The sequence below is a fragment of the Maniola hyperantus genome, chromosome 10, assembly GCF_902806685.2.
Source record: "Maniola hyperantus chromosome 10, iAphHyp1.2, whole genome shotgun sequence".
NCBI classification, from domain to species: Eukaryota; Metazoa; Arthropoda; class Insecta; order Lepidoptera; family Nymphalidae; genus Maniola; species Maniola hyperantus.
The window spans coordinates 13,847,600-13,875,465 of record NC_048545.1 but is presented as its reverse complement, the minus strand read 5'-3'; the positions used below and the strand labels follow the sequence as shown (position 1 = coordinate 13,875,465).

At 36.9% G+C, this 27,866-nt stretch overlaps 1 protein-coding gene and 1 long non-coding RNA gene across 5 annotated transcripts in view; both read left to right on the top strand.

The window, feature by feature from the left end:
* Positions 1-27,866, top strand: part of LOC138402940 (uncharacterized) — a 354,014-nt gene that overhangs the window by 256,351 nt on the left and 69,797 nt on the right. The gene's annotated exons all lie outside the window — the stretch shown is intronic.
* On the top strand, positions 1,002-27,214 carry LOC117986155 (transmembrane protein 135-like). Of its 3 annotated transcripts, none has more exons than XM_069501559.1 (10): positions 1,002-1,106; positions 16,820-17,000; positions 17,921-18,054; positions 18,969-19,095; positions 20,820-20,971; positions 21,157-21,247; positions 21,829-21,981; positions 23,500-23,640; positions 24,711-24,877; positions 26,060-27,214. In XM_069501559.1, the coding sequence occupies exons 2-10, from the start codon at positions 16,842-16,844 to the stop codon at positions 26,109-26,111; spliced, it is 1,176 nt and encodes a 391-aa protein (XP_069357660.1). In that variant the 5' UTR covers positions 1,002-1,106; positions 16,820-16,841; the 3' UTR covers positions 26,112-27,214. The 3 variants fall into 3 exon arrangements, with proteins under 3 accessions (XP_069357660.1, XP_069357659.1, XP_069357661.1); XM_069501558.1 differs by lacking the exon at positions 1,002-1,106 and adding an exon at positions 3,641-3,762; XM_069501560.1 differs by lacking the exons at positions 1,002-1,106; positions 17,921-18,054; positions 18,969-19,095 and adding an exon at positions 3,641-3,762.

The following is a 27,866-nucleotide window of genomic DNA, read 5'->3' as shown; positions in this document are numbered from 1 at the left end:
CTGGCCATGTACGGATTGGTAGACTTCACACACCTTTGAGAACATTATGGAGAACTCTCAGGCATGCAGGTTTCCTCGCGATGTTTTTCTTCACCGTTAAAGCAAGTGATATTTAATTACTTAAAACGCACATAACTCCGAAAATTTAGAGGTGCGTGCCCGCGTACAATCTGAGTAAGGAAAAATCCGGTCAAGTGCGAGTCGGACTCGCCCACGATGGATGAAAAGGTACAAAAATAAAACTTTTTAGGGTTCCGTACCTCAAAAGGAAGAACGGAACTACGGTCGAATGTAGATAACGGGTTATCTACATTAAAATATGTATCTGTATGTTTGTCTATCTGGTAGTTCTTCACAGCTTACCAGTTTGACCAATTTCGATGTTTGGCTTAGAGAGCTTGCAGCCTAGGGAAGGACCTAGACTATATTTGTCAAGGAAAATCTAGAGTTTCCACGGGATTAAAAAAAACCGAAATAAAACATAATTATTTATTATATCATATATATTTATTACTAGCTGACGCCCGCGACTTCGTCCGCGTGGAATTAGTTTTTTAAAAATCCCGTGGGAACTTGGCAATTTTTTAATTTTTTTTTGCGTAAGAACCATCCTCGTACTTCAAGGAATATTATTAAAAAAAGACTGAGTGAAATCGGTTCAGCTGTTCTCGAGATTTGCGATGAGCAACACATTTAGTGATTTATTTTTATATTACAGAATTAATTTATAATTTTTTATTTATAATATCATTGATTATGTACCTATTATATTTTATTACCAACTTCCTATATCCTTGTCAACAAGGGGGAAATACTCGGTCAACACTTATATACCTAGGACTATGTTATAATTTCAGCAAACTATAATGAGCTCTGTGGTATTGATAATAAAACGTAATTTTGTGATAAAAGTACGTTTCCAACACGTGAAAATAATGAAACACGCATATAAATACTGAATTCGTTGAAACGAATTCATTTATTTAAATAGTATTGTGACAGAGTGAGCATAATTATGCATAGCTTAGCATTGTGTTAATAAGGTTACTTACTTTGATTGTATTTTTGAAAGTTAAATCTGTGTTTTTGCGCATTTTCATTTAAAGGTTAGTAGGTACTTCTAAAAAAGTTAAATAATTTAGACATTAAATAAATCCACAACAATTAAAAATCTGAATATATCAAAAAAAAATAGTTTTCTCGTCAATAATAGTAAAAAAATTTTGTTGTAGGTAATGTTCATTAAGCAGTGATAGCCTAGTGGTTAGGACGTCCACCTTCTAATCGGAGGTCGGGGGTTCGTTCCCGGGCACGCACCTCTAACTTTTCGGAGTTATGTGCGTTTTAAGTAATTAAATATCACTTGCTTTAACTGTGAAGGAAAACATCGTGAGGAAACCTGCATGCCTGAGATGTTCTCAAAGGTGTGTGAAGTCTACCAAGTACCAATCCGCACATGGCCAGCGTGGTAGACTATGGCCAAAACCCTTCTCACTCTGAGAGGAGACCCGTGCTCTGTAGTGAGCCGGTGATGGGTTGATCATGATGATGATGAGTTCATTAAAACTTTAGGTCATTTTATCTTATTTTAGGTTAGTAGTTTTTCTTGTAATTATTATTTTACCACGGCAGTTATTTTTTTTCTAAAATAAATAACTGGACCTACATTTACACAAAATTTATTATATTTTTTACCCGATCCTCAAAAAGAAGGAGGTTCTAAATTTAACGCGTAGGTAGGTATAGGTACTATTTTACCATCTCTACCATACTTACTTATAATAATATTGAAAAAGAGATTGTCCATTTTCTTAAGAGCTTTGGGCCCCCCCTAATATAATTGTTATGTCACCATGGTTTTAATTTTATTTTGTAGACAAATAATTAACTCTTTATATTCTGCAAACGATTTCTATTTATTCACCCCGGTTATAAAGAAATCTTATTTTTTATATTGCTGATATTGAGGTTTTATTTAATTAATACTTCTTCAAAATAAATGCATGTTTACGATTCTAACTGTAATTGTGGATATTTTCAATAATAGAGTGAAAAAAGTCGTTAAAAAACATAATCGTAAAAAAATAACACATTTAAAAAAAATTAAGTTTTGACACGACGCCACAAAAGAGGGCCCGTTCACGGGCGATCTCCTTTGACCTTATTTTTCACAATGTACCTACCTCTTTCCCGTAGGTACCACATGGCCGAAAGTCGTTACCCCTAGCCACGGCCGTAGTCAAACTACCCCCAATACTCTTATATAGTTTCTTCTGTATATACTGAAGAAAGAAACAGTATATACAGAATATATATTCTTATAATATATATTCTTTTCTGTATAATATATCATATTATGTTTGTGTGGGCAATAAAGAATCCATACTTAATATTATAAATGCGAAAGTGTGTCTGTCTGTCTGTCTGTCTGCTAGCTTTTCACGGCCCAACAGCCTTAACCGATTTTGATGATATTTGTACCAGAGTTAGCTTACATCCCGGGGAAGGACATACTACTTTTTCTCCCGGAAAATCAAAGAGTTCCCACGGGATTAAAAAAAACTTAAATCCACGCAGACGAAGTCGCGGGCGTCATCTAGTTATAAATAAATAAATGGAATGAGTCAGTAGGAACATTATAGTAGGTACCTACTCGTAGAGTGACTAATTCTAATTTTCACCTCATTTTCGCGTACACTATCGATAGTACACTGTAAATAGGTGAAGGTACATAATATACAATGCACTTCCCGTTTATAATATTTCAAAAGATAAATACACGTGTCGATAACGAAAAGTGATTATCAGTACACCGATAACGGCTAAGGCGTCGGTCTCAATGACAACGGTCAAGAGTTCTGACTTTAGATTTTCGCTGGTGGAACTGAACCATTTATATATGTGAAAGACTGCTCAAGTGCGAGTTGGACTCGCACACGAAGGGTTCCGTACTACACTCGTATTTTTTCGACATTTTGCGCGATAATTCAAAAACTATGATGCATAAAAATAAATAAAAATCTGTTTTGATTTTATGTTTTTTTCTGTAATTTTTATGTAATGTACAGGTGAAGACCTTTCATATGATACCCCACTTGATATAGTTAACTCACTTCGAAAGTTGAAAATACTAATTATTAGTTCATGACCATAATTTAATTTTTTTTGTGTGATCTAACCCTAAATTCACGGTTTTCAGATTTTTCCCCAAATGTCAGCTATAAGATCTACCTACCTGCCAAATTTCATGATTCTAGGTCAACGGGAAGTACCCTGTAGGTTTCTTGACAGACAGACAGACAACAAAGTGATCCTATAAGGGTTCCGTTTTTCCTTTTGAGGTACGGAACCCTAAAAACCGGCCAAGTGCGAGTCAGGCTCGCACACCGAGGGTTTCGTAGTACAGTCGTATTTTTTCGACATTTTGCACGATAATTCAAAAAGTATGATGCATAAAAATAAATAAAAATGTTTAAATCGTGAATGCCGAAGAACTACGCGTTGTTGGCCCTTAATGTAGGCGGGACATAAGACGTGCAGTGCACGATGAACGCAGAACTCTAAACTCAGGACTGCGGAACTGTCATAATGATAACAAAGTCTAAATGCTAGTAGTATAGTACTTCCCACTTAGGTAATACTGGCTTAATGTTTGCTCAATAATTCAGTGATGCCTCGTTGCCGTTGCAGTGCAGTTGATATTATATTATGTGTCTTCATGGCGATTTAAATTTTGAATTCGAAAATTATATGATTCGATAGGTATGTGTAAATTTTTTTGTTGCTATTTGGGCACGTAAGTAATATAGTTAAGAAAAACTGGTTAAAATAATGCAAAAGAGAAGATACTATTGCATATAAAAATATTTTTATAATGAGGTAATTATTCTAAATTGATACTAAAATAATATACTCGCTAGTATAATATTAAAATAAGGGTTTGAGTTATTGTGATTTCTCATCAGAATTTTAGTGATAAAATTGTCACTGATGGATTCAAAATTATCTTCACTATTGCAGCAATCACTAAATTAAGGTTTAGACACTTGACCTATTTTTAAATACACGTTGGTAATGTTTTGCTCTACAAAAACATACCGAAAAATCTAAAGTTAAACCAGATAACATAATTTCTTAACACGATAAAATTATTATGCCCACCCTTCAGAGGACTCAAACAAAGACGAAAATAAACATGTTCGCGACAGAATAAATGGGGCGCGACTTTGCAGGAATAAATAATGGTCACATAATATTGCTGGTTTTCTAAATACTTCTTAACAGAAGTAACCTTTTTTTTATTCCGATACAAGTTAGCCCTTCACTGCAATCTCACCTGCTGGTAAAAAGATGATGCAGTCTAAGATAGAAGCGGGCTAACCTGGATTGCGTTTTCATTTTCGCAAAATCGTCTCACATTACAATTTTTTCATTTAGTCAGAATCGAATTACATTTTATTTTTTCATTTTGCGTTTTTGGTGCTGCAAAAGGCTTAAAAATATCGATGTTGAAGTAATTGTAAAAGATTTTTTTTTTTAGGAAAAAATTGCATCAAGTATTTTTCGATTTGAGCTACTGCTGAATTTCTTGGCGTCTATTTTCAATAGAATTCAAACCAGGCGGTAAAGACTTTAGAAACAAATAAAAATTATTTGATTTAGAAATTACATTTTGCGACGTAACTAATATTGAGACCGATATTATACAATTCAAGACAAATTTAAAAAGTCCGAAAAAAGAAATAATTTTTCAACGCTCGATACAGAATACTAAGAACCTGTACAGACGGACCACACCGCAATGGCAAAAATGGGCACTGCAGGTGCTTGGAGTTGCGGGAACATTATTGCTTAGAGAAAGGAGGGGTTTTCAGTCGGTAAGAGTCCGGCATGTCCATAAGGATTTTCCCCACCTAAGCGAAAAACAGGTGCTTGTGGTGGAGTTGTCGTGTCTGTAAAATTACGTAGGTATGACTGCAATTTAGTTCAGTAGCTTGCATGTTAGTGGTACGAGTGGTTCCAAAGCCGCGATGTTGTCAGCATTGACAACTTATTTACGACGGCAATAGGGATGATGACTACTAGTCAAATCAGCTACTTTTAATCAAACGTCAAAACGCTCTCTTAGTATGGGAGCTTGTATAAAATACACAGATTTGAAGTGTTTTTTTAGTTAAATCGATAATTCAAAATGGTTAGCAAACTTAAAACTAACAGTGGACGTGTATTATACGAATTATGGAAAACTCTCCATTTAATAGTAGGTAATCATCTTTATTAAAATGTGGTTCGCGTATGGAGCTGAAATTTTAGTGAGCAGGCTAAATCTGTCACAGAACCGATGATTGCTGGATTAAACGTGTTCGGAAGTGGAATCCACATCAAGCAGTCAAGCCTTCTGAACTGATGACCTTAAGAATACTTTATGAGCTGTGTTGTTATTGTGATTGTGGCGCGTCTAAAAGGATCCTAAGCGCACAGATGCATTGACAGGTCATTTTTCTAACTCCACTATATAAAATTTAATATTTCTTTTGTAAGTCCAAGCTGACGCGTATTAATGCGTTTCCAGAAAAGTTTACTGCTGTTTAGTTTTCTGTCGTTTTTGTTTACATTTTTCATATTTTGGAATTTTGTACGACTGTATTTTTGTAACTGATATTTACTTTTTAGAAAACTAGATGATGCCCACGACTTCATCTGCGTGGATTAAGGTAGAAATCATACAAATGACACAGCCAAAAATCTCAGTGGGCGTTTACCATTTTGATACACCAACCAATCAGAAAATAAACTTTGTTTCCGAATTGAATTTCGAGTGTTTTTTTGAAAACATTTACGAATTTAATTTGGAATATTTTTTTAAAACATGTTAGCGATTGGTCGGTGTCTCAAAATAGTTAGACCCAATTAGACTCTTTATTGATTAGACCCAATTAGGCTCTGTGATTTCTATGGGATTACGTAAGAGAGAGCGCTATACTAACTTCTTTCCGCGAATAGAGTATAGCACGCGACAGGTCTAGATGGCAATTGGGGAGGAGACGCCTCGCACACCCGCACAGTCCTCGCGCTTACCCGGTGTGCGGGACGTCTCCTCGCCTCATACCCCGATTGTCATCTCGACCGTACCTACTATATCGATACCTCTGGGCTCAAAGGTCGTAAAGGACAAAACGCTACTTTTCAGGAGAAGCAAAAAAACGAAAAAAATAAAATTCTTTTTTCTCTAGCATCTTCGTTTCTTTAGCTATTTAAATGAAACCTAGGAAGAAAGTGCTTAGAATTTATAGTGTTTTCTAAGGCAGTGTTCAAAAATTGCCCTAGTGCTGTATTTACTGAAATAGATTTCCTTTACGACCATAAATTTGAAAATAAATGTCCTTTACACCCTACAAATTATCATTCTATGATATTACCTAAGGGCGTAAATCTACTTTACTGCACAAAACTGAACAAAATAAGGAAATAACCGACATGTGTAATAATTTTCAGGTTCTTAAGGGTCACCCGCTAAGGTATTCTGTAAGGATAAAATAATAATTACAGTTAAGTATTAAACGCATTATGTAATTTTGTATGTAATTATGCATAAACTATTATATTTTCTCTAAAAATAATAATGAAATAACATATTGTTCAAATAAAACGTATTTTTTCTAATCAAACCGAGATCATTTATTTGGAATTGAACACGAAGCCTTACAATAAATCTTATAAATTAATATTTTGGTAACTAACTATTTTTTTATCCACTCTCTTCTTTAATGTTATAATTAGTTTCACTTCTTTCTTAAATCAACTTTATAAACATAAGATGATTTATTTATTCATCTTCCTTCTCACTTTCTTCATCATCCTCTTTATCTGTTTCGTTCAAGGTTTCAAGTAGCTCATAATCGCATGGAAGTTCCCTGTATTCGTTATCAAATCTTTTACGTGTCGTTCCATTTTCACACTAGCTTATCAGGTAAATATAAAGTATTTAACTAATGATTTTAAGCTTATTTCGTCATTTAACGCAAGTAGCTACAACATATTTTAATGTATTTAACGGGTACGTGTACGGGAAAGACAGATGGCCTACCTACCTTTTGTAAAAGGAGTAACTGATAAAATAGGTACATTGTTGAAAAAACTATACAACATTAAGATTGTGTTTACTCCCTTACAAAAGATTGTCCATTTGATGCTATCAACGAAGGATCGTCTGCCATACCAATGTCCGGGTGTGTATAAGATCGACTACAGCTGTGGGAGCTCCTATCTTGGTCAAACGAAGAGACCCATAGCAACTCGCGTATTAGAACATTTCAAAGCGGTGCGAAACAACGATCCTCAGAAGTCTGCGATCGCGGAGCATATTCTACAGCCAGGCACAAAACATTGGATTGAACTCCACAATCCTCGAGTTCTCTCCATAGACCTCCACTATATACCTAGACTAGTGCGCGAAGCGATTGAAATTCGCAAACACCAGAATTTCAATCGTGAGGATGGTTTAAACTAGCAAGTAGGTATGTGGAATCCAGTGGTAGAATTATGCAAATCAAGACAGCATCGAACGACATCGAAAGTTAATGGTGACGCTGTGAGTGTACATTTTGCCGGACAGCTCGTGAAGTTCCAGCGAAAAGAACAAGAAAGAGGGTAGTTCGCTACTGCCCTTGACAACTCGAACTTCATCTCTCGCAGCACAGCTCTCGCGGAACCATGACCCGTGCAATTGGGTTGAAATGTTGACAAATAAAAACAAAAATTAATTGTGGTATGTACCTATTATATACATTAAAATATACAGTATTTATATAATCTTTCTTATTACAATTTACTTACTTTAATTCTAAGATCAATAAAGTACTTGCTTGTACCTTAACCTAATTAGAAAAAAGTCATTTATATTAAATAAAAAATGCCCAAAAGTAATTATACTTCTTTTTTCTATGTTCATCTTACAGGAATTCTGAGACCAATCATGTAAATTCCTATAAATATCCTTATTTACTGCTAAAATATTTCTACTATTTACTTCTGTGAGATGTGTAAAGTTTGGTGTACTAGTACTATCATAGATATAATTTTGTCTGAAATTAAAAGTTTGAAATCACTGGAAAACTCGAATAATCCCTCCAAAATTATATGTTCTATCGAAGCAGGCGTTACTTTGCGGAAGTCCATGATATACAATGAACCAAAAGGTTAACGTAGACTTGATAAGATGTAAAATTGATGATAAAATTGATGCTGAGCCAGCACCTATATTAGATAACAGTGAAAGATGTTAATATGTTGGCCAATCTGAAGTATTTGTAATAAACGCTTTTTGTAGTCGAGCGAGTAGTGTACATTTAAAGATATATAATATGTAAAAATGACGTCATAAAACCATTGGAATCGTTTTATAATATTGACATTTATCGATATAAAATATTGTTGTTCATATAATTTTGTATGGTTATTTCAAAAATTTGACAAGAATAGTATTAAAAATCAATATTTTTACATCGCGCAGACACTGACATGCAGTTAATCATTTCAGGTTCTGCTGAAAATATGATATTTCAAATAACGCATTTATATTTTTTTGTAATTTAGTAGTGTATGAACTAATACAATATTAAAAAATAAAATTAAAAAAGGTTTCGTGTAGTGTCAGGATTTTTTCAAAGTGTGTTGTGCATTACAATGCACACTGCCAAGAATAGGGCTAATCAAGTTAGGTAGTATATTCTAGGACTTATGGGACTATTCCTCATCTACTTTTGTTTATTTACGCCCTTAAGGGCGCAAATGAAAGCGCATTATTAAAATGAAACTAGGTAGTAAAGGACGCTTTCATTTTTTTATTTTAAATTGTAAGGGTGTACAAGACAATTTGTAAACGTGATGTCCTTTACGTCCAAAATTTTGAGGTGTCATATTAACCATCTAAGGTCGTATAAGACAATTGATAATTTATTTGTATGTTACGCCCAAAGGTTTTTTTTTATACTTTGCTTTACTACCAAAAGGAGTAGACTCTGGTAACCAAGTGTTACTTACACTCATATTTTCACGGTAAACTTTGTTTAACGTGCCAAATTATGTGGGTCGTAAAGGCATTTTTTTTACGAATTTCGTGAAACGGAATATACAGATCGATAGAGAATTAAAAACTGAGTAAAGCAGTGTCAAAAAGTCATTTTCGACCAAATGTCCTTTACGACCTTTGAGCCCAGAGGTATCGATATCGTATAGATAATATTGTAGAAAGTAGTTTTTTTTTTAAATTTCAAATCAAAATACAATTTAAAAGACTAAAACACCGTAAAAACCACAGAGGTTTGTCCTCAGTGCCTAGCTGCAACGATTAGGTATTAACTAATTACTTAAGAAATAATCCGCACCGCAGAGACGTTATAGCTCTCTATGCGTGTTCTATCGCCTTTATAATGGGGAATGCTTTAAAAAGCTCTTTGACCTCATTCCACCCTCAGTTTTCTACAACCGCACCGCGCGCCACCGTAAGGAATTTTACCCTCACCACCTGGGTGTCTGGTGCACTTCGACCGTCCGCTGTGCCAGATCCTTCTTTCCACGCACATGCAAACTGTGGAACCAACTCCCATCGGCAGTGTTCCCAGTTCCCACTAGATTACAACATGGGGTTATTCAAGGGGCGGACCAACAAATTCCTAAAAGGCCGGCAACGCATCGGCGGTTCCTCTGGTGGTGTAAATGTTCATGGGCGGCATCAGGTGACCCGCTGCTCGTTTGCTCGCTATCTCTATAAAAAAACCAGTTGTGAGAAAAACACTGTAAACACTTGACGAACACTTGACGACCTCCCTGACGCAGTCGTGAGCGCTGTGGTCTTATTAGTGGGGGATCCCGGGTTCGATTCCTGGCAGGGGTTTGGAATTTTATAATTTCTAAATTTCTGGTCTGGTCTGGTGGGAGGCTTCGGCCGTGGCTAGTTACCAACCTACCGGCAAAGCCGTGCCGCCAAGCGATTTAGCGTTCCGGTACGATGCCGTGTAGAAACCAAAGGGGTACGGGTTTAATAAAAACTGCCATATCCCTTCCAGGTTAGCCCGCTGTCATCTTAGACTGCATCATCACTTACCATCAGGTGAGATTGCAGTCAAGGGCTAACTTGTATCTCAATAAAAAAAAAAAAAAAAAGTACTACTACAGTAGGATGAATGAGCATTCACGTCAATTAGGCATATCAACATCAGTAGGTATCACAATAACTGCAACGTCCTTGCAATCAGTGCCCGGTGCTTGTTATTGTTTGTATTCAATTGTGCGTGTAGGTAGTTGCTTGAGTCAGTGGCAACCAAGTCGAGCGAATTCCAGGCCGTCCATAAATCTATATACCTCTATTCATATCTTAAATATAATATAAATTAATTTATTGCATATTTTGATTGATTACCTACTAGCTTATGCTCGCGACTTCGTCCGCTTGAACTACACAAATTTCAAACCCCTATTTTACCCCTTTAGGGGTTGAATTTTGAAAAATCCTTTCTTAGCGGATTCTTATTATTATACCTAATTAGATGATTCCCGCGACGCCGCCGCGCTGTCCGCTTAGATGTATATTCTTAAAAATCCCATGGGAGCTCTTTGATTTTCTGGAATAAAAAGTAGCCTAAATACCGGTCTTAGGTCCATGCAAAAATTACGCCCATCCGTAGCTCCCTTGCGACATGATTGAACAATAAACCATTATATTCATTATTTGAGGGTTGAATTTTCAAAACTTTTTAGCGAATGTCTACGTCATAATAGCTACCTGCATGCCAAATTTTAGCCCGATTCGTCCAGTAGTAGCTGTGCGTTGATAAATCAAACAGTCAGCTTTTCCTTGTATATTTACAGACAAAAAAAATTATTTACAGACTAGATTTTAAAAACATTTTAGCATTTACTTAGCACTTCTATCGTCATAAACTGTAGGTACATTCCGGATGTTCACACCAAAGTTTTTGTGCTAAACACATTGGTCATATTAATTATCACCTGCTTCATACTAAAAGTAAGAATTATTAATATCAACTATGTAGGCACATCAAAAGCCTTGATAGCCTTACCTAATATGGGTACCTTCAAGTCAAGGCATCTTCTAAACAAGCGCGTTCCATCTTAGGCTGCATCATCACTTGCCACGAGGTCTGATTGCAGCCAAGCGCTGGTCTATAATATTTAAAAAAAAGCCGTGGTTAGGACGTCCGCATCCTATTTGGGAGGTCGGGGGTTCGATCCCCGGCACGCACCTCTAACTTTTCGGAGTTATGTGCGTTTGAAGAAATTAAAATATCACTCGCTTTAACGGTAAAGGAAACCTGCATGCCTGATAGTTTTACATAATGTTCTCGAAGGCGTGTGAAGTCTACCAATCCTCACCTTCCAACTAATTCAACAATAGGGTCTTGAACTGTAGTAGTAAAATGAAGTGATTTTTTGATGAGTAGTTTATGGGATGATTTTTATTTACTTCGTCTACTAGAACACGAACGTCATGCTGTGCGGAAGGTGAATAATGACGTCACAATCCGTAAACGACAGTTTTTTTTCAAGTTTTTAACATAAAAATAGAGTAATCTCTGCGAGAAAATATTTTATAATAATATGTTAAACAATTGTACAGTATGACTTTCCGTACAGTATGACGTCAATAATTAAGTATTTTAAAAGTTAATAAAAGCCGTGTTTTTTTTTTTAATTATTCTCTTTAATATGAATTCCAGCCCGCTCGTTGGCTCGCTATCTCTATTTTAAAAAAAAACCGGCCAAGTGCGAGTCAGGCTCGCGCAATGAGGGTTCCGTACTACAGTCTTATTTTTTCGACCTTTTTTTTAAAATCTACCTACCTGCCAAATTTCATGATTCTAGGTCAACGGGAAGTACCCTGTAGGTTTCTTGACAGACAGACGGACAGACAGACAGACAGACAGACAGACAGACAGACAGACAGACAGACAGACAGACAAACAACAAAGTGAACCTATGAGGGTTCCGTTTTTCCTTTTGAGGTACGGAACCCTAAAAACCCCATAAACTATCGCTATACAAAAAAATCATGTCATTTTATTACTACAGTCCAAGACCCTATTTAATTTAAATTAAAGATGCATGTCCATGATCGAAACCCTGACCATTCAGGAGGTTAGAATCTTATACCACTAGATTATTAATAATTATTGGTATGCATCTATCTATTACACACGTTAGGAACACGTTTTTCCCACACACTTTATTCAACTTTTTCGCTCAATAAAACCTTCAAGGAACCGCCATCTCAGTCCCTTGTAAACACAACGGAATCCGCTCTAATTAACGCTAATCCGACGTCGAAATAATCTTTCTCGTAACAATGACGTGTTTCTACGTCTTAAGCTTTAGACCGACGCGATCGTTGTACTATTATAGAACGGTACCGGTTTCACACCGAAACAGTCGATTGTCGATCAAATTATCAACTCGAGCATACAAAAATACATCAAATTACCCGCCCCGGCGTCGCTCGGGTAAAGTATATAAAAACTCCTAGGGCAGTATCACTACTTATATTTCACTACCCATATTATCATTATTGTACTTATTTACATTATTATTATTATACATATACATTGTTGTACTTATTTTTGTTATTATTTTATTTTAGATTTTAATATTTTTATTTTATTTTATTTATAATTTTTTATAACTTCTGTAATAATATGGGTACATTTTGCCTGAAATAAAGAACATTATTATTATTATACATTGTTTGCTCTCACGCCCGTGTACAAAATAGATACATATAAAAGCCAAAAGAGTTATAATATACTTACATACATAATCCTACATAAACATTACATACATACGTATTTGTACCGGGCGGAGGATTACACCCCGGCAGGGGAGACCAAACGGGGGGGGGGGGTATTATTATTATCTCGATATATCTACTCTCACGCTCGTGTACATTATTATTATTACTACCCATATTATTATCACTACCCATTATAATAAATGCTTAAAAACTTAAAAACTGCCATACTTACCTTCCAGATTAGCCCGCTTCCATCATCATCACTTACCAGGCGAGATTACTGTCAAGGTCTAACTTGTATCTGAATAAATAAATTCGTCTAGATTCTATGGTTTGAGTTGTACGTTGTTGCGTCAGTCAGTCAGACATTGTGGTTAATTCTGTTGTACATAATCTTGAAACTAGATACACAAAGCTAAACATTTCCGCATGGAAAATTATGATTCGGATAGCAATATCCTAAAACCTGACAATTTAGTTTAGAGATTTGTGTACAAAATAATTAGCTACATTATTGTGTCATTACATTTTCTGATCCTCGCTTAAAACACGTTAAGTATATAAAAGGCAAAGGTGACTGATTGACTGATCTATCAACGCACAGCTCAAACTACTAGACGGATCGGGCTGAAAGGCATGTAGATAGTTATCATGACGTAGGCATCCGCTAAGAAAGGATTTTTGAAAATTCAACCCCTAAGGGGGTGAAATAGGGGTTGGAAATTTGTGTAGTCCACGCGGGCGAAGTCGCAAGCATAAGCTAGTGTAAGACTAAAATGCGTGTATAAGTCATGTCGCAGATTTTTTATCAGTGAATGCCTAAATGTGTTCTGTTTAGTAGCGACACATTATTTTTTTCTTCTTCTCATTTTGCTCTAACACATTATTTTTCTATCAGTGTAAAACATTTTGGTCACGCCGCGCGCCGGCTGAGTAGACAATATGTTTTCTGCAGGCGGCTAGATCCGCCATATTGGCGCTTAAAGTCTTAAGCCCGTATAATTCCGTTGCCATCGCAAACAGTCTTTTATGTGTGTGTTATGTGAGAAAGATTCACGTTAAAGGTTCTTATTTCTTAACATTAATATAGGTATGTGTATGTCTTTTAGAAAAATTTAATTCTATTTTAATTACGGGAATTATTGGCAGTTAAGTGTGTGTTTACCCTTATTATAAATGCGAAAGTATGTTTATTTGTTGGTTTGTCCTTCAATTACGTCGCAACGATGCAACGGATGACGTGATTTTTTGCATGGGTATAGACTATAGATAAAGACCTTGAGAGTGACTAGGCTATTTTTTATACCGGAAGATCAAAGAGTTCCAACGGGATTTTAAAAAACTAATTCCACGCGAACGAAGTCTCGAATATCAGCTAGTTTTTTATGGTTCTGTACCTCAAAAGGAAAAATGGAACCATTATAGGATCACTTTGTTGTCTGTCTGTCGGTCTGTCAAGAAACCTACAGGGTAGGTACTTCCCGTTGACCTAGAATCATGAAATTTTGGAGGTAGGTTGGTCTTGTAGCAGAAATTAGGGAAAAAATCTGAAAACCGTGAATTTAGGCTTACATCACACAAAAAAATTAAATTGGTATCATGAACTATTATTAGTATTTTCAATTTTCGAAGTAAGATAACTATATGAAGTGTGGTATCATATGAAAGGTCTTCACCTGTACATTCTAAAGCAGATTTTTATTTATATTTATACATCATAATTTTTGAATTATCGTGCAAAATGTCGAAAAAATACGACTGTATTACGGAACCCTCGTTGCGCGAGCCCGAATCGTACTTGGCCGGTTTTTTATTTTAAAATCGATCCAATTATCACGAACTTTTTAAAAACCTTTTCCTTTCTTACCATCTCATACTTTGTTGTTCTTAAGTTTATACAATATCCTGCTACTAGGAAAACTTTCAGCGCTCTAACAGAACCTTGATGTTAGACAAGTTTAAGAAGTTTAAATCCTGTTTCTGTACTATAAGCACTATAGTTGCCCGATCACTTTAGAATTTTAACCAAACTAGCCTCACGAAATTGAAGATGCAAAAAGACTACGTTTCATGACTCTACCTTGATGAATAGTTTCTTCAAATTGTTATGTCCCTAGAACATCGCTTTTCCCAGGAAATCTAAATACATAAAACAACTTTATGATCGTTCTAAATCTAATAAGTTTGAGTGATTTTGTAAAGTGGTGATAATAAAAAAAATACATGGCTGAGTTTGTTGTGGACTCTTCTCAGATCAGGGCGCGTTTGGAACAATCGTAGCTTTAGTTTTAAGTTAGCGTAAAAATGATCACCACTATATTATAATCTTATGAATTCAACAGCTGACCATCAAAAATTGTAATTTATTACCTATTTTGAATAAAATATTTGATTTTAACTTTGACTTTAAAAGGAAAAGCTGACTGACTGACTGACTGAAGTTTGGCCTGCATATAGCTATTATGACGTTGCTCCCAGTGGCGTGCACAGGAGTTCAAGCCAGGGTATGCATTTAGGTATGAACTTATTTTACGGCTGGTTGTAACGAAAAATAAGCATTGATTTATTACAATAATGAGGGTAAGCAGTGCGTTTATGCCTCTATAAGCTGCACGCCACTGGTTGCTCCGTTGTGATAGGAGAGACCAACAAACACACTTTCGCATTTATAATATGGGTAGTTATAGAGTAGGTATGTAAAGATAGGTGCACGCAACTGTTCGCTGATACAGTAAACAAACTTTGCATACTCTAGGCTTAGTACGAGATTTTATGTCTCACCGACGTTGATAGAATTCGAGTGTCGAAAAACTTCTGCGTTATAGTAAACTGCATCTTATAGGCCTTGTTTTAAAGCTCAAGTTTGTCTACACATCTACAGCAAGCGCTCCAAGCGGAAACATTGCGAAATTAAAATCAGTGGCATTGCATTTTTGACTTCAATTCAAGGATGTTTAGGTCCATTTTACTTTGACGGTATTGTGTTTCGACGCTCGAATTCTAGCAACGTTTGGTGAGACGTAAAATCCTATACGAAGCGTACTGATATTGGGGAGGTTGCAAATTGGTAACCCTCTTGCTTCGATTAAAGCACCAACAAGGCCTTTGAGCCTTTACCTCTGCCACTGTATTAATATGCGTATTATTGGACGAACAAATGAATAAAACATTAAATTATACTTAAATGAATAAATGAAAAGTTTAAAATAAATAAAAAAGGTTGAACTACTCTGACGTCCGCTTGTGTGTGCACATTTTATTTTTAACTAGCTGATCCGCCCCGGCTTTGCTCGGGTGGAGTTTAGAAAATTGAGGGGGAGGTTGAATTAAATTTTTCTCTACGTAGGAACCATCCTCGTACTTCAAGGAATATTATAAAAAAAGAATTAGCGAAATCGGTTCAGCTGTTCTCGAGATTTGCGATGAGCAACACATTTAGTGATTCATTTTTATATTATAGAGATAACCTTTTTATGTAAGTAATAAAAAGATTTGCAAACCATGTGCAGGCTGTGATAGCCTAGTGGTAAGGATGTCCGCCTTCTAATCGGAGGTCGGGGTTTCGATCCCGGGCACGCACCTCTAACTTTCAGAGTTATGTGCGTTTTAAGTAATTAAATATCACTTGCTTTAAAACGGTGAAGGAAAACATCGTGAGGAAACCTGCATGCCTGAGAGTTCTCCATAATGTTCTCAAAGGTGTGTGAAGTCTACCAATCCGCACATGCCAGCGTGGTGGACTATGATGGATTAAAATCTCCTCTGATTTTATGTCTGTTTTTTTATTCATTATAGGTATACGCTTGACCACAATCACACCTGATGGGAAGTGATGATGTGGCCTAAGATGGGACGCGTTTACCTAGAAGATGCCTATTCACTCTTGTTTTAAAGATACCCGGGTTGTAATTGGTAGGAAACACATATCGCGGAAGAGTATTCCAAACCTTAGCCATACGTATGAGGAATGATGACGCAAAACGTTAAAAATATCCTTCATTTCTATTATTCCAGGTCACATGTATAAGTCGACGAGATGGTGGAAGTAAGCAGACATCTCTTCGACAGCACGTGCAGAGACGCCCCTTGCAACGTCCTTCTACACCCATGGAACAAGCACTGTTTACCATCTTACGTTACCACGTACAGAAACTCCATTATTGGGAGTGCAAAATTTTACTTTGTTATACACATGGTGAGTCTCTCGAAGAACCAGCAGGTCGATGCCGGAAAAGCTGCATCAATCACTATCACAATGTCAGTTGTTGTGATTGGCTGAATTTCTACTATTCTTGTTGCAACAATGCATTGTAGCCAATAGTGAGTGAGGGTCAACCAATCAGAGGTGATTGCGATCGTGACTTTGTAGCTGTCATTCTACCGCAATCACGCAGCTGTGGCCCTACCGCGGTTGTTTGACAGCTACAATGTCACGACCGCAATCATCTCTGATTGGTTAATGCTCGCTCACTATTGGCCACAATGCACTGTTGCAACAAGAATCGCACAAATTCAGCCAATCAGAACAATTGAGATTGTAATAATGATTGATGCAGGTTTTAGACAATCGCCCTACAGAAAAGCTGCATCAATCACTATCACAATCTCAATACGGTACTCGACAACTAGTCAAATCAGTAACTTTTCAAACGTCAAAACGCGCGCTTAGTATGCGAAATTCTATGAAATGCCGGTATGTGACGTCACAATCATTTGACGTACTTTTTTTAGTTTAATCGATAATTTAAAATGGTTGTCATATATAAAACTAACAAAAAATGTAGAATTTACATATTTTGGAGGACGCTCTATTTAATAATCACTGAGAAATAATTTATTATTACCACTATATCACTTAATTAAAAATTCGATAACTGACACTCAAAAGTGTAAAAATTGTATATTTTTTTAATTTGAATAAATAATTTGACTTTTGACTAATACCGTAGAAACAGTTTTGATATTTCCGCCGAATTCCTTTGAAACTCGTTCGGTTAACTAGGAAATGAGTTTACGCAGTTGATATTTTACTAACTGAAAGTTAATATCAAATGGAATTAAAACTTTAATAACTTTAAAGAACTTGACTCCTAGTAAGAACTTACTGAATTACAGGTACAAAACTTAATGAAAGGTAAGAAAATACTCAAGCGTGAAGAGTTAATGAAGGCAGCCGAATATTATGCAAGATCTACACTTCTTGGGATCCTTGTGAGCGGTACTTGTGGCACGTTCGGTTGCTCCGTAAGGTACATTTTTTAGGGTTCCGTACCTCAAAAGGAAAAAAGAAACACTTATAGGAACACTTTGTTGTCTGTCTGTCGAACATGTCTGTCAAGAAAACCTATAGGTTACTTCCCGTTGACCTAGAATCATGAAATATGGTAAGTAGGTAAGGTCTTATCATGATCAACCCATCGCCGGCTCACTAAAGAGCACGGGTCTCCTCTAAGACTGAGAAGGGTTTTGGTCATAGTCTACCACGCTGGCCATGAGCGGATTGGTAGACAGGCATGCAGGTTTCCTCTCGATAGTGATATTTAATTAATTAAAACGCACATAACTCCGAAAAGTTAGAGTTGCGTGCCCGGGATCGAACCCCCGACCTCCGAAAGAAGGCGGACGTCCTAACCACTAGGCTCTCACAGCTTAGATAGGTCTTAAGGCACATGTATTTTCTAAACACTTTACTCGTAATCTTTCATGTTTTTAGGGTTCCGTACCTCAAAAGGAAAAACGGAACCCTTATAGGATCACTTTGTTGTGTCTGTCTGTCAAGAAACCTACAGGGTACTTCCCGTTGACCTAAAATCATGAAATTTGGCAGGTAGGTAGATCTTATAGCTGACATTTGGGGAAAAATCTGAAGACCGTGAATTTAGGGTTAGATCACACTAAAAAAATTAAATTGTGGTCATGAACTAATAATTAGTATTTTCAACTTTCGAAGTGAGATAACTATATTAAGTGGGGTATCATATGAAAGGTCTTCACCTGTACATTACATAAAAATTACAGAAAAAAACATAAAATCAAAACAGATTTTTATTTATTTTTATGCATCATAGTTTTTGAATTATCGTGCAAAATGTCAAAAAAATACGACTGAATTACGGAACCCTCGTTGCGCGAGCCTGACTCGCACTTGGCTGGTTTTTTTCAGGAGGCTTTTAGGCAACAAATTGAGTTATTACACTTACATACTCATACCTAACATGATAAACGGAATTTTCATTCTTATCGAGCCACCGTCAAGAAGGGGACTGGTTATCAATTTGTTTGTCAACTTGGTGAGTTGAAATCTTAAACTTAATTTAATTTTCTTCATGGTCCTATGTTCGATTCGATTCGCTTTGATTTGAATAGATTCGATTCAAATACTTAGGTAGTATTTTTAGCGCTCCGTACCTAAAAGGAAAAAGGAACCCTTATAGGATCACTTCTTTGTCTCTCTGTCTGTCTGTCTGATCATCCGTCCGTCCGTCTGTCGTTTCTGTCGTGTCTATCGTCTAGACGACAGAAACGACAGCGTCTCTGTCGTTCCGAAAACCCTGAATTTGTGATTACATCACCAAAAAAATTAAAATGTGTTCATAACAATTTGATTCGATTCGCTCTTGGGTTAGAATTCCAGCTTAGTCATTTTAGTGATTTATAATTCGCTTCGGCCGTGGCTTGTTACTTGTACCCAGCAGACCACTTGTACCACCCTAGTGCCAAACCGTGCCGTCAAGCAATTTTCTGGTACGACGTCGCGTATAAATTGATTAGGAGTTTGATAAAACTGCCATGCGCCTACGGTTAGCTTGCTAAAATAAAATCAGCTTGGGGCGGTTTCAGACTAGCGTATTATACGCGCGTATAAGCTAGTTTTTGGAAGCACATGTAGGCGCGTATAGGCGCGCCTTTTGGCACACGCTCAACTCGTACGAGCGTTGACGCGCTTCTAAGCTCGTATAAGCGCGAGCTGCGCGCTGTTGATACTGACAACACCACCGCCGGTTCGAGCGAACACGCCGAAATATGCCCGTATACGCGAGTCCGGTTTTTTGAAGCGCGTATGTAGCGCGCGTGTAAGCGCGTATGCTGAAACGACCGTATACGCGCAAAAAAATACGCTAGTCTGAAACCGCCCTTAGACTTCAAATATTATAAAAATAAAATAATAAATTATCAAGTACTTTAAAATTAGTTAATTTCTAAGTCACTATTTCACTAGGTACCTACCTACTCATCACTACCCCTATTATAAATGCGAAAGTGTGTTTGTTTGTTGGTTTGTCACGTAGCAACGGAGCAACGGATCGACGTAATTTTTTTGCATGGGTATAGTTTAAGACCTGCCCCCCAATTGTGTAAGAATAACCATTTCATGGCTATCGCAATCGTCAAGAAATTCTGCCATTTGATTGGTTGATTCGCTGTTTACATTTTTTCACAGCCAATCAAAGGGCAGAATTCTTGACGATTGCGATAGCCATGAAATGGTTATTCTTACACAATTGGGGGGCTGGACAGTGACAAAGGCTACTTTTTCCCAGATCCCAGAAAATCAAAGTGTTTGTTGGTTTATTGATTTGTTAATTTGTCCTTCAATTACGTCTCAACGGGGCAATTAATCAACGTGATTTTTGCACAGACATGTCAAGAACCTAGAGAGTGACAGGCTAGGTACTTTTTATCGGGGAATTCCATGGGGTTATTCAAGGGGCGGATCAAAAATTCCTGAAAGGCCGGCAACGCATCGGCAGTTCCTCTGGTGCTGCACATGTTTATTGGCGGCGGTTATCACTCAACATCAGGTGAACAGCCTGCTCGTTTGCTCGCTATCTCTATTTTTTAAAAATACTATAGCAGTATGAGCGATTGGCATTTCCGAATTTCCGCATTCCGCGTGGAATTTTCTTCAGTTAGAAGTTAGAACCATAGATAAAGGAAGTTATCTATGATTAGAACAGTTGAGTTAGTTCCAAATTTAAATTCAGAATAAATGAAAGTGTTGTCCTTATTCCAGGTCATAGAATTTTGGATGAAAGTTTGGGAACGAAAAGGCTACATTTCAATGACAAGTGGAAAGCAGACGTTTTTGTTTATGATCGGTAGCGCTCTCCTTTTCTACCTTATGCGGTTAGAAGGAGAAAGAGACACACGTACGCCAATTCTTTGGTAAGTTAACTTCTTTTTGTAAACCGAACTCATGAGTGCATTCTATTCCGAATTTCGTCAAAATCGGTTGAATCGATGGGCCGTGAAAAGCTAGCAGACAGACACACACTTTTGCCTTTATAATATTAGTATGGATTAGGATTAGGGTAAGGATAGAATATTGATGATAAATTTTTTTGTTACAGGCTTTTTACTCCTGAAAAAGTAAGGCGAAAAACAGATGAATCAAAGAATGTTTGTCCCCACGAAGGACCGTGTCGTCCTTTTATATTGAAGGTACAATAATTAAACAATAATTATTTTTATTATTGTGTTATTGTTTAAACTATGTATTAATTATTATTATAATGCCACGTAAAGTAAAAAAAACCGACCAAGTGAGAGTCACACTCGCGCACTGAGGGTTTCGTACTTTGGGTATTATTTTCGACATTTTGCACGATAAATCAAAAACTAATGCATGAAAATAAACAAAAATTTGTTTTAATAGAATTTGCAGGTGAAGCCCTTTCATATGTATTTTTTGTATGATGTAACCACAAATTCATGGTTTTCGGATTTATTCCAATACTTGTACTATAAGACCTACCTACCTACCAAATTTCATGATTCTAGGTCAACGGGAAGTACCCCGTAGGTTTCTTGACAGACAGACAACGAAGTGATCCTATAAGGGTTCCTTTTTCCGCTTGAGGTACGGAACGCATACAAAGGCATACAAAGGCTTCCGTACCATAGTACATGAATTAATAACACTTTTGTGATGCAGCAACAAATTCACGGTTTTTGAATTTTTCCTATAATGGTTCCTTTTTATATAGAGGTACAGAACCCTAAAAATCGAAAATATTTTTCAGGGCTTCCTGAAATACTTTGGGTTTGGCTTCGGGTTCACCATGCTGCGCGTGTTAGGACCAAGGCTGTCCACACCCTTGAAGGCTCTATCTATATTGAGGTTGAAGCATTTGAATATGGGGCTGTTCTTCGCTAGCTATATCGGTATTTACAGAGTACGAGATTATTTTATTCATCTTAAAAACCGGCCAAGTGCGCGCTGGATTCGCACAAGAAGGGTTCCGTACTATCATCATCATCATGATCAACCCATCGCCGGCTCACTACAGAACACGGGTCTCCTCTCAGAGTGAGAAGGGTTTTTGGCCATAGTCTACCATGCTGGCCATGTGCAGATTGGTAGACTTCACACACCTTTGAGAACATTATAGAGAACTCTCAGGCAAGCAGGTTTCCTCACGATGGTTTCCTTCACCGTTAAAGCAAGTGATATTTAATTACTTAAAACGCACAATAACTCCGAAAAGTTAGAGGTGCGTCCCCGGGATCGAACCCCCGACCTCCGATTAGAAGGCGGACGTCCTAACCACTAGGCTATCACAGCTTCCGTACTATAGTACAAGAATTAACCACTGTTTACTTTTTCAGATGTAACCACAAATTCACGGTTTTTGGATTTTTACCTTCACTTGTGAGTTGTGCTATAAGACATTATTACCTGCCGAATTTCATGATTCTAGGTAAACGGAAAGTAAAGTACGCGGCAGATAGTACTGTACATCGACATTTAGAAGGATATAGCAGACTAGCTTATGCTCGCGCGACTTCTTCCCCGTGGACTACAAAATTTCAAATCCCTATTTCACCCCCTTAGGAGTTGAATTTTCAAAAATCCTTTCTTAGCGGATGCCTACGTCATAATAGCTATCTGCATGCCAAATTTCAGCCCGATCCGTCCAGTAGTTGGAGCTGTGCGTTGATAGATCAGTCAGTCATTCAGTCAACTTTTCCTTTTATATATTAAGATATGTAGAGTCATTGAGACCGACAAAACGTCATATAGATAGTGACAGAAACAACGCTCTACCAAGCTGAAATTTCATTCTAAATGCCGATGTTCATTGCTTTCTGTACCCGTAGTATAAGATTTTACGTCTCACCAAACGTGTTAGAATTCGAGAGTCGAAACACTTCCGCGTTATAGTAAACTGGATCTTAAACGCCTTGTTTTAAAGCTCAAGTTTGTCTACACATCTACAGCCAGCGCTCCAAGCGGAAACGTTGCGAAATTAAAATCAGTGGCATTGAATTTTTGACTTCAATTCAAGGCTCTTTAGGTCCATTTTACTTTGATGTTATTTTGTTTCGATTCTCGAATTCTAGGAACGTTTGGTGAGACGTAAAATCTTATACTACGGTTACTGTCGCGTACTGTTGGTAGGTTTTGATTCCCTTGACTGGTCTTGACAGACAGACAGACACACAGTGAAGTGATCCTATAAGTCTTCCTTTTTTCTGGAAATTGAAAAGGATTTCATAATCATTTAGTCAAAAGTTAACTGCTAGTAGGTACGCTTAGAAAACGTAGAAATTTTCTTTCTTACGTAATACCGTAGTTTCCACCCACTACTTCGTCTTCCTTAAGTAACTAAACTTATTTCCAAATACCTCTACTACAATCAAGCTCTAAACTAGCTTGCTACGTATTAAAATCTTTTCAATGTACATTGCAGGCTGTGATATGTTACTTATGCCGTAAGCATGGATACGACTCAGCGATGTATGCGTTACCAGCTGGTTGCCTTGCAGGATTATCGTTCTACTTCAAACCTTCCCTGGGGTTTGCGATAGCGTCATTGACAGGAGCTTTTAAGGTGAGATCTTGTTAAAGTAGCATTAGTATTTACTCTTCTATGTGTGTGTGTGTGTGTGTGTGTGTGTGTGTTGCATCCGATCTTACGTAAGCCTTACCTACTTACAGAAGCCAGCAAGAAGTATTGTACATAAACCTTTAGAATGAGATTTCGGCTTTATAGAGCGTTGTCTCTACATAACGTAGACGTGAAATGTGACGTTTTGTCGGTCTCAACGACAGAGACAACGCTCTACGAAACCGCTATCTCTTTCTAAAGGTCGATGTACAATATTTCCTGCCGGGTACTGTACCTATATCTGAGATTCAATATGTTATGTGTTTGAAGAAACACACTATCAAAACTAGAATCAAGTATAGTTCGCGACAGGTTGAGATGGCAATCGAGATATAAGACGGCCCGCACACCCGCACGTTACCCGCGTTCGCCCGCACCGGGTTGGCGCGGGGGCTGTGCGGGTGTGCGGTGCGTTTCCTCCCCCGATTACCATCTCTACCTATCGCGTACCTACTCTACTTACCTATCTGAGATTCAATCTTACTATCAAAATAGAATCAAGTAGGTCTGCAGCAGTGGCGCGCAGGTCATAGAGGCATAAATGCTCTGCTTACCCCAGTTGTAATGGCTCAATGCATATTTTTCCAGTAAATAGGTTCCTAACTTCCTACCTAACTAATGCATACCCTGGCTTCAAACACTGTGCACGCCACTGGTATGTAGGTACATGCTCAGTCAGATATAGTAACCAATGTGCTTAAACTACTAAAATCATCATCATGATCAACCCAACAGCGGCCAATTACTGAGCAGTGGTCTTCTCTCAGGATTTAGGCCATAGTTCGCCACGCTGGCGCATTAATCAAGTGTTTAATTAACGTGAAGGAAAACATCGTAAGGAAACCTGCATGCCTAGAGTTCTCCATAATGTTCTCAAAAATGTATGAAGTCTGCCAATCTATACTTGCCCAGCGTGGTGGACTGTGGCAAAAATCTTCTCATGTTGAGTGGAGACCCGTGCTCAGCAGTGACAGGTTGATGATGATGATAGTCAAATACCGTATTTTTTTTAGCTTTATTCCACAATTCTCTATGAGAAGAAAGTCATACCAGAGAATATTCCAATACCTCTACTTCTGTACTGCTTCAGCCAGGGTGTACTGTTCCACGCTCGTTTCATGCATCAGGATGACTGTCCCGCATACGTCATTAAACTGACAAATAGTGTTACTAATGGACTGTAAGTTTCCTTATTATTTTACTTCCGATCATCGCAACTTCATCCGCTAATACGGTATTCGACAACTAGTCAAATAAGTAACTTTTTATCAAACGTCAAAACGCGCGCTTAGTATGCGAGATCCTATGGAATACCGGTGTGTGACGTCACAATCAATTGACGTACTTTTTTTTAGTTAAATCGATAATTTAAAATGGTTATAACACTTAAAACCAACAAAGAACGTGGATTTTACGTATTTTGGAAGACCCTCTATTTAATAATGACCGAGAAATAATTTATTTTTGATGTAGTCAAATACCCAATTTAAGTTGTTACAACTCCCATAGTGACCTTTGACTTTCCAGGATAACGTTAGTTTTAGTTGACGCAAAAACCGAAACATGTGTCAAATATTTTTAAATAAAGAATATATATACAAAATTTCAAAAATATTGAATGAAAATTTACGAAGTTATAAGCTTGTTGTGTTGAGTCGTTGTCCTGGAAAAATATGGTCACCCCAAGCGAGCGGCTGTGAGAAAACGAGACGGCTGGCGTCGATCGTACGCGCTCCCGCTCGCGCGGCTCGAATCAGCTGGTGCAACCGGTCATTCAACTCGGTGTTCAAACTTGCAAGATTTTAAAGTATTTTTTGGTCAAAATATAACCCGTACTAAAAATGATTGCAATCGATTCTGAACAAATTACTTTCAGGTTTTACGTATACTAAAACTAACGTTGTTAAATAGTCTCTCATTTAACTTTGGTTTAACTACACAAGACGCTCGTATAGTGCCATCAGAGTGGAGTACAATGATGCCAACCACATCCTGATGAAACTACCGCGATTTTTTAGTGTGTCTACCATGTTCGCATCGGCAAGAATGTACTTCTTCGCGATTATGCGTTCCAGAAAAGCTTCCTTTTGGGAGCGACTACGTTGCTCTAATAATGAGATTCTCCGGACGATGTGTCAGCACTTGGATGTCGCCATCTAGCGGTATTGGTTGACGCAACATCGCACTGCGAAGATAATAATGATAGAAATAATATACAATAATACATTATTGTAGCTCATTTTTATTTTTATTATTATTTTCATTTTACATTTTAATTTTTTATTTATAATTTTTGTTGACTTCTCTAATAATAATTATTGTTCTTCGAAATAATATTATACTTAATATTTTATTTTTTCAGGGATAAACTCATACATGCTAAATTGATGGAGGTCGTAAAGCAAGCAGCTTGAAGAACAGTTACTTACTAAAAAAATAAGCTACGTTATCCCATTTTGAGCATTGCGTTCGATAGATCAGAGATTTACCAATATAATATATTTGTCATGCATGCATCAGTACTAACTTATTACTCGTACTAAGCCGTCATGACTATCCAAAACTGACTGCAATATTTATCGTCTTTAACTCAAGAACCAAGAATGAAATAGACATCAGAACAAAAATAGTTAAAGTGGAAACACCAAAGATATAATATTTCTACTAGCTGATGCCCGCGATTTCGTCCGCGTGGAATTAGGTTTTTAAAAATCCCGTGGGAACTCATTGGTTTTCCGAGATAAAAAGTAGCCTATGTTACTCTTCAGGTCTTTATTAAGTACAATTTACTTAAGTTTTACATAAATCATTAAAAAATGGAAACTTCTCCATTGTACCTACCCCTTAGCATTTGTATCATTATTATAGTAGGTATATAATGTGCGTATCGACCTTTAGAAAGAGATAGTGGTGTTGTAGAGCATGGTCTCTGTCGTTGAGACCGACAAAATGTCACATAGGTGTGAGTGACAGAGACAACGCTCTACAAAGCCGATATCTCATTCTAAAGGTCGATGTAAATTATTTTCTGCCGCGTACCTAGTCCTAGTACCTACTGTACGGGTCGTTTATTAACGTAAATAATATATTAATGATGTTAATATAGCGCTCTCTCTTTTTGGCTCTATCATTTGTATGGGTGCGTAACAGAGAGAGCGCGATACTAAATTATCTGCGGACTACTTGGTGATGGTTTCACTGGGAACTGGTGAAAACGGTGTGATATTATTTAAGTAGGGACAATAGTTTTTTTTTAATAATAATAATTATTAATGATTGTCATAAAATGATCTGTGATGTTTTAAGTTGTGAACAGTGACCAATTATTATTAATAGTTAAGTATTAACTATAATATAGTTTAAAATGTATCGAATAGGTGTTTTAGAATTTAAATAAGTAGATATCAGAGAGAATATTTATATGAATATTAATATTTATATTTATATTTATAATGATTATAATATTTTTATAATTATATGCAGTTTTATGAATATAGCAAATATAAATTATTTTTCTGTTTTACAATATTTTTTATTTACTTACTTTTAAATGTTAAACTTCACATCTTTGCATACAATCCATACTAATATTATAAATTTGAAATTGTGTGTCTGCCTGTCTGTCTGTCTGCTAGCTTTTCACAGCCCATCCGTTCTACCGATTTTGATGAAATTTGGTACAGAGATAGCTTGCATCCCGGGAAAGGACATAGGCTACTTTTTATCCCGAGAAATCAAAGAGTTCCCACGGGATTTTTGAAAACCTAAATCCACGCGGACACAGTCGCGGACATCATCTAGTTTAAAATAAAAGGAATAAATAGTTCAAAACTAAAAAAAAATATTGAAAATATACAGGGTGTAATCAGAACGCTAGCAAAAACTTAGCGTTATTGTTATACTGCCTAAACACAATACAATACCAATAATCATTTGCCTCATTTTGTAGTTCTTCTTGATTTAGTATTTTTCAAACCCGCAATGTATAGCGTGCAAAACTCGGGCCAATGCCCTGCCTACGACGCGGCATTGACTCCGAGTGACCTTCTTACGAAACGTTCGTTGCCCTCTAGCATCAGTCACATGTTTTATTTGCAATATATCGTAAGCTTTTACAAAATTATAGAATTTTTTATATATATTTTTTCGTGTTTTTTTGTGGTATAATA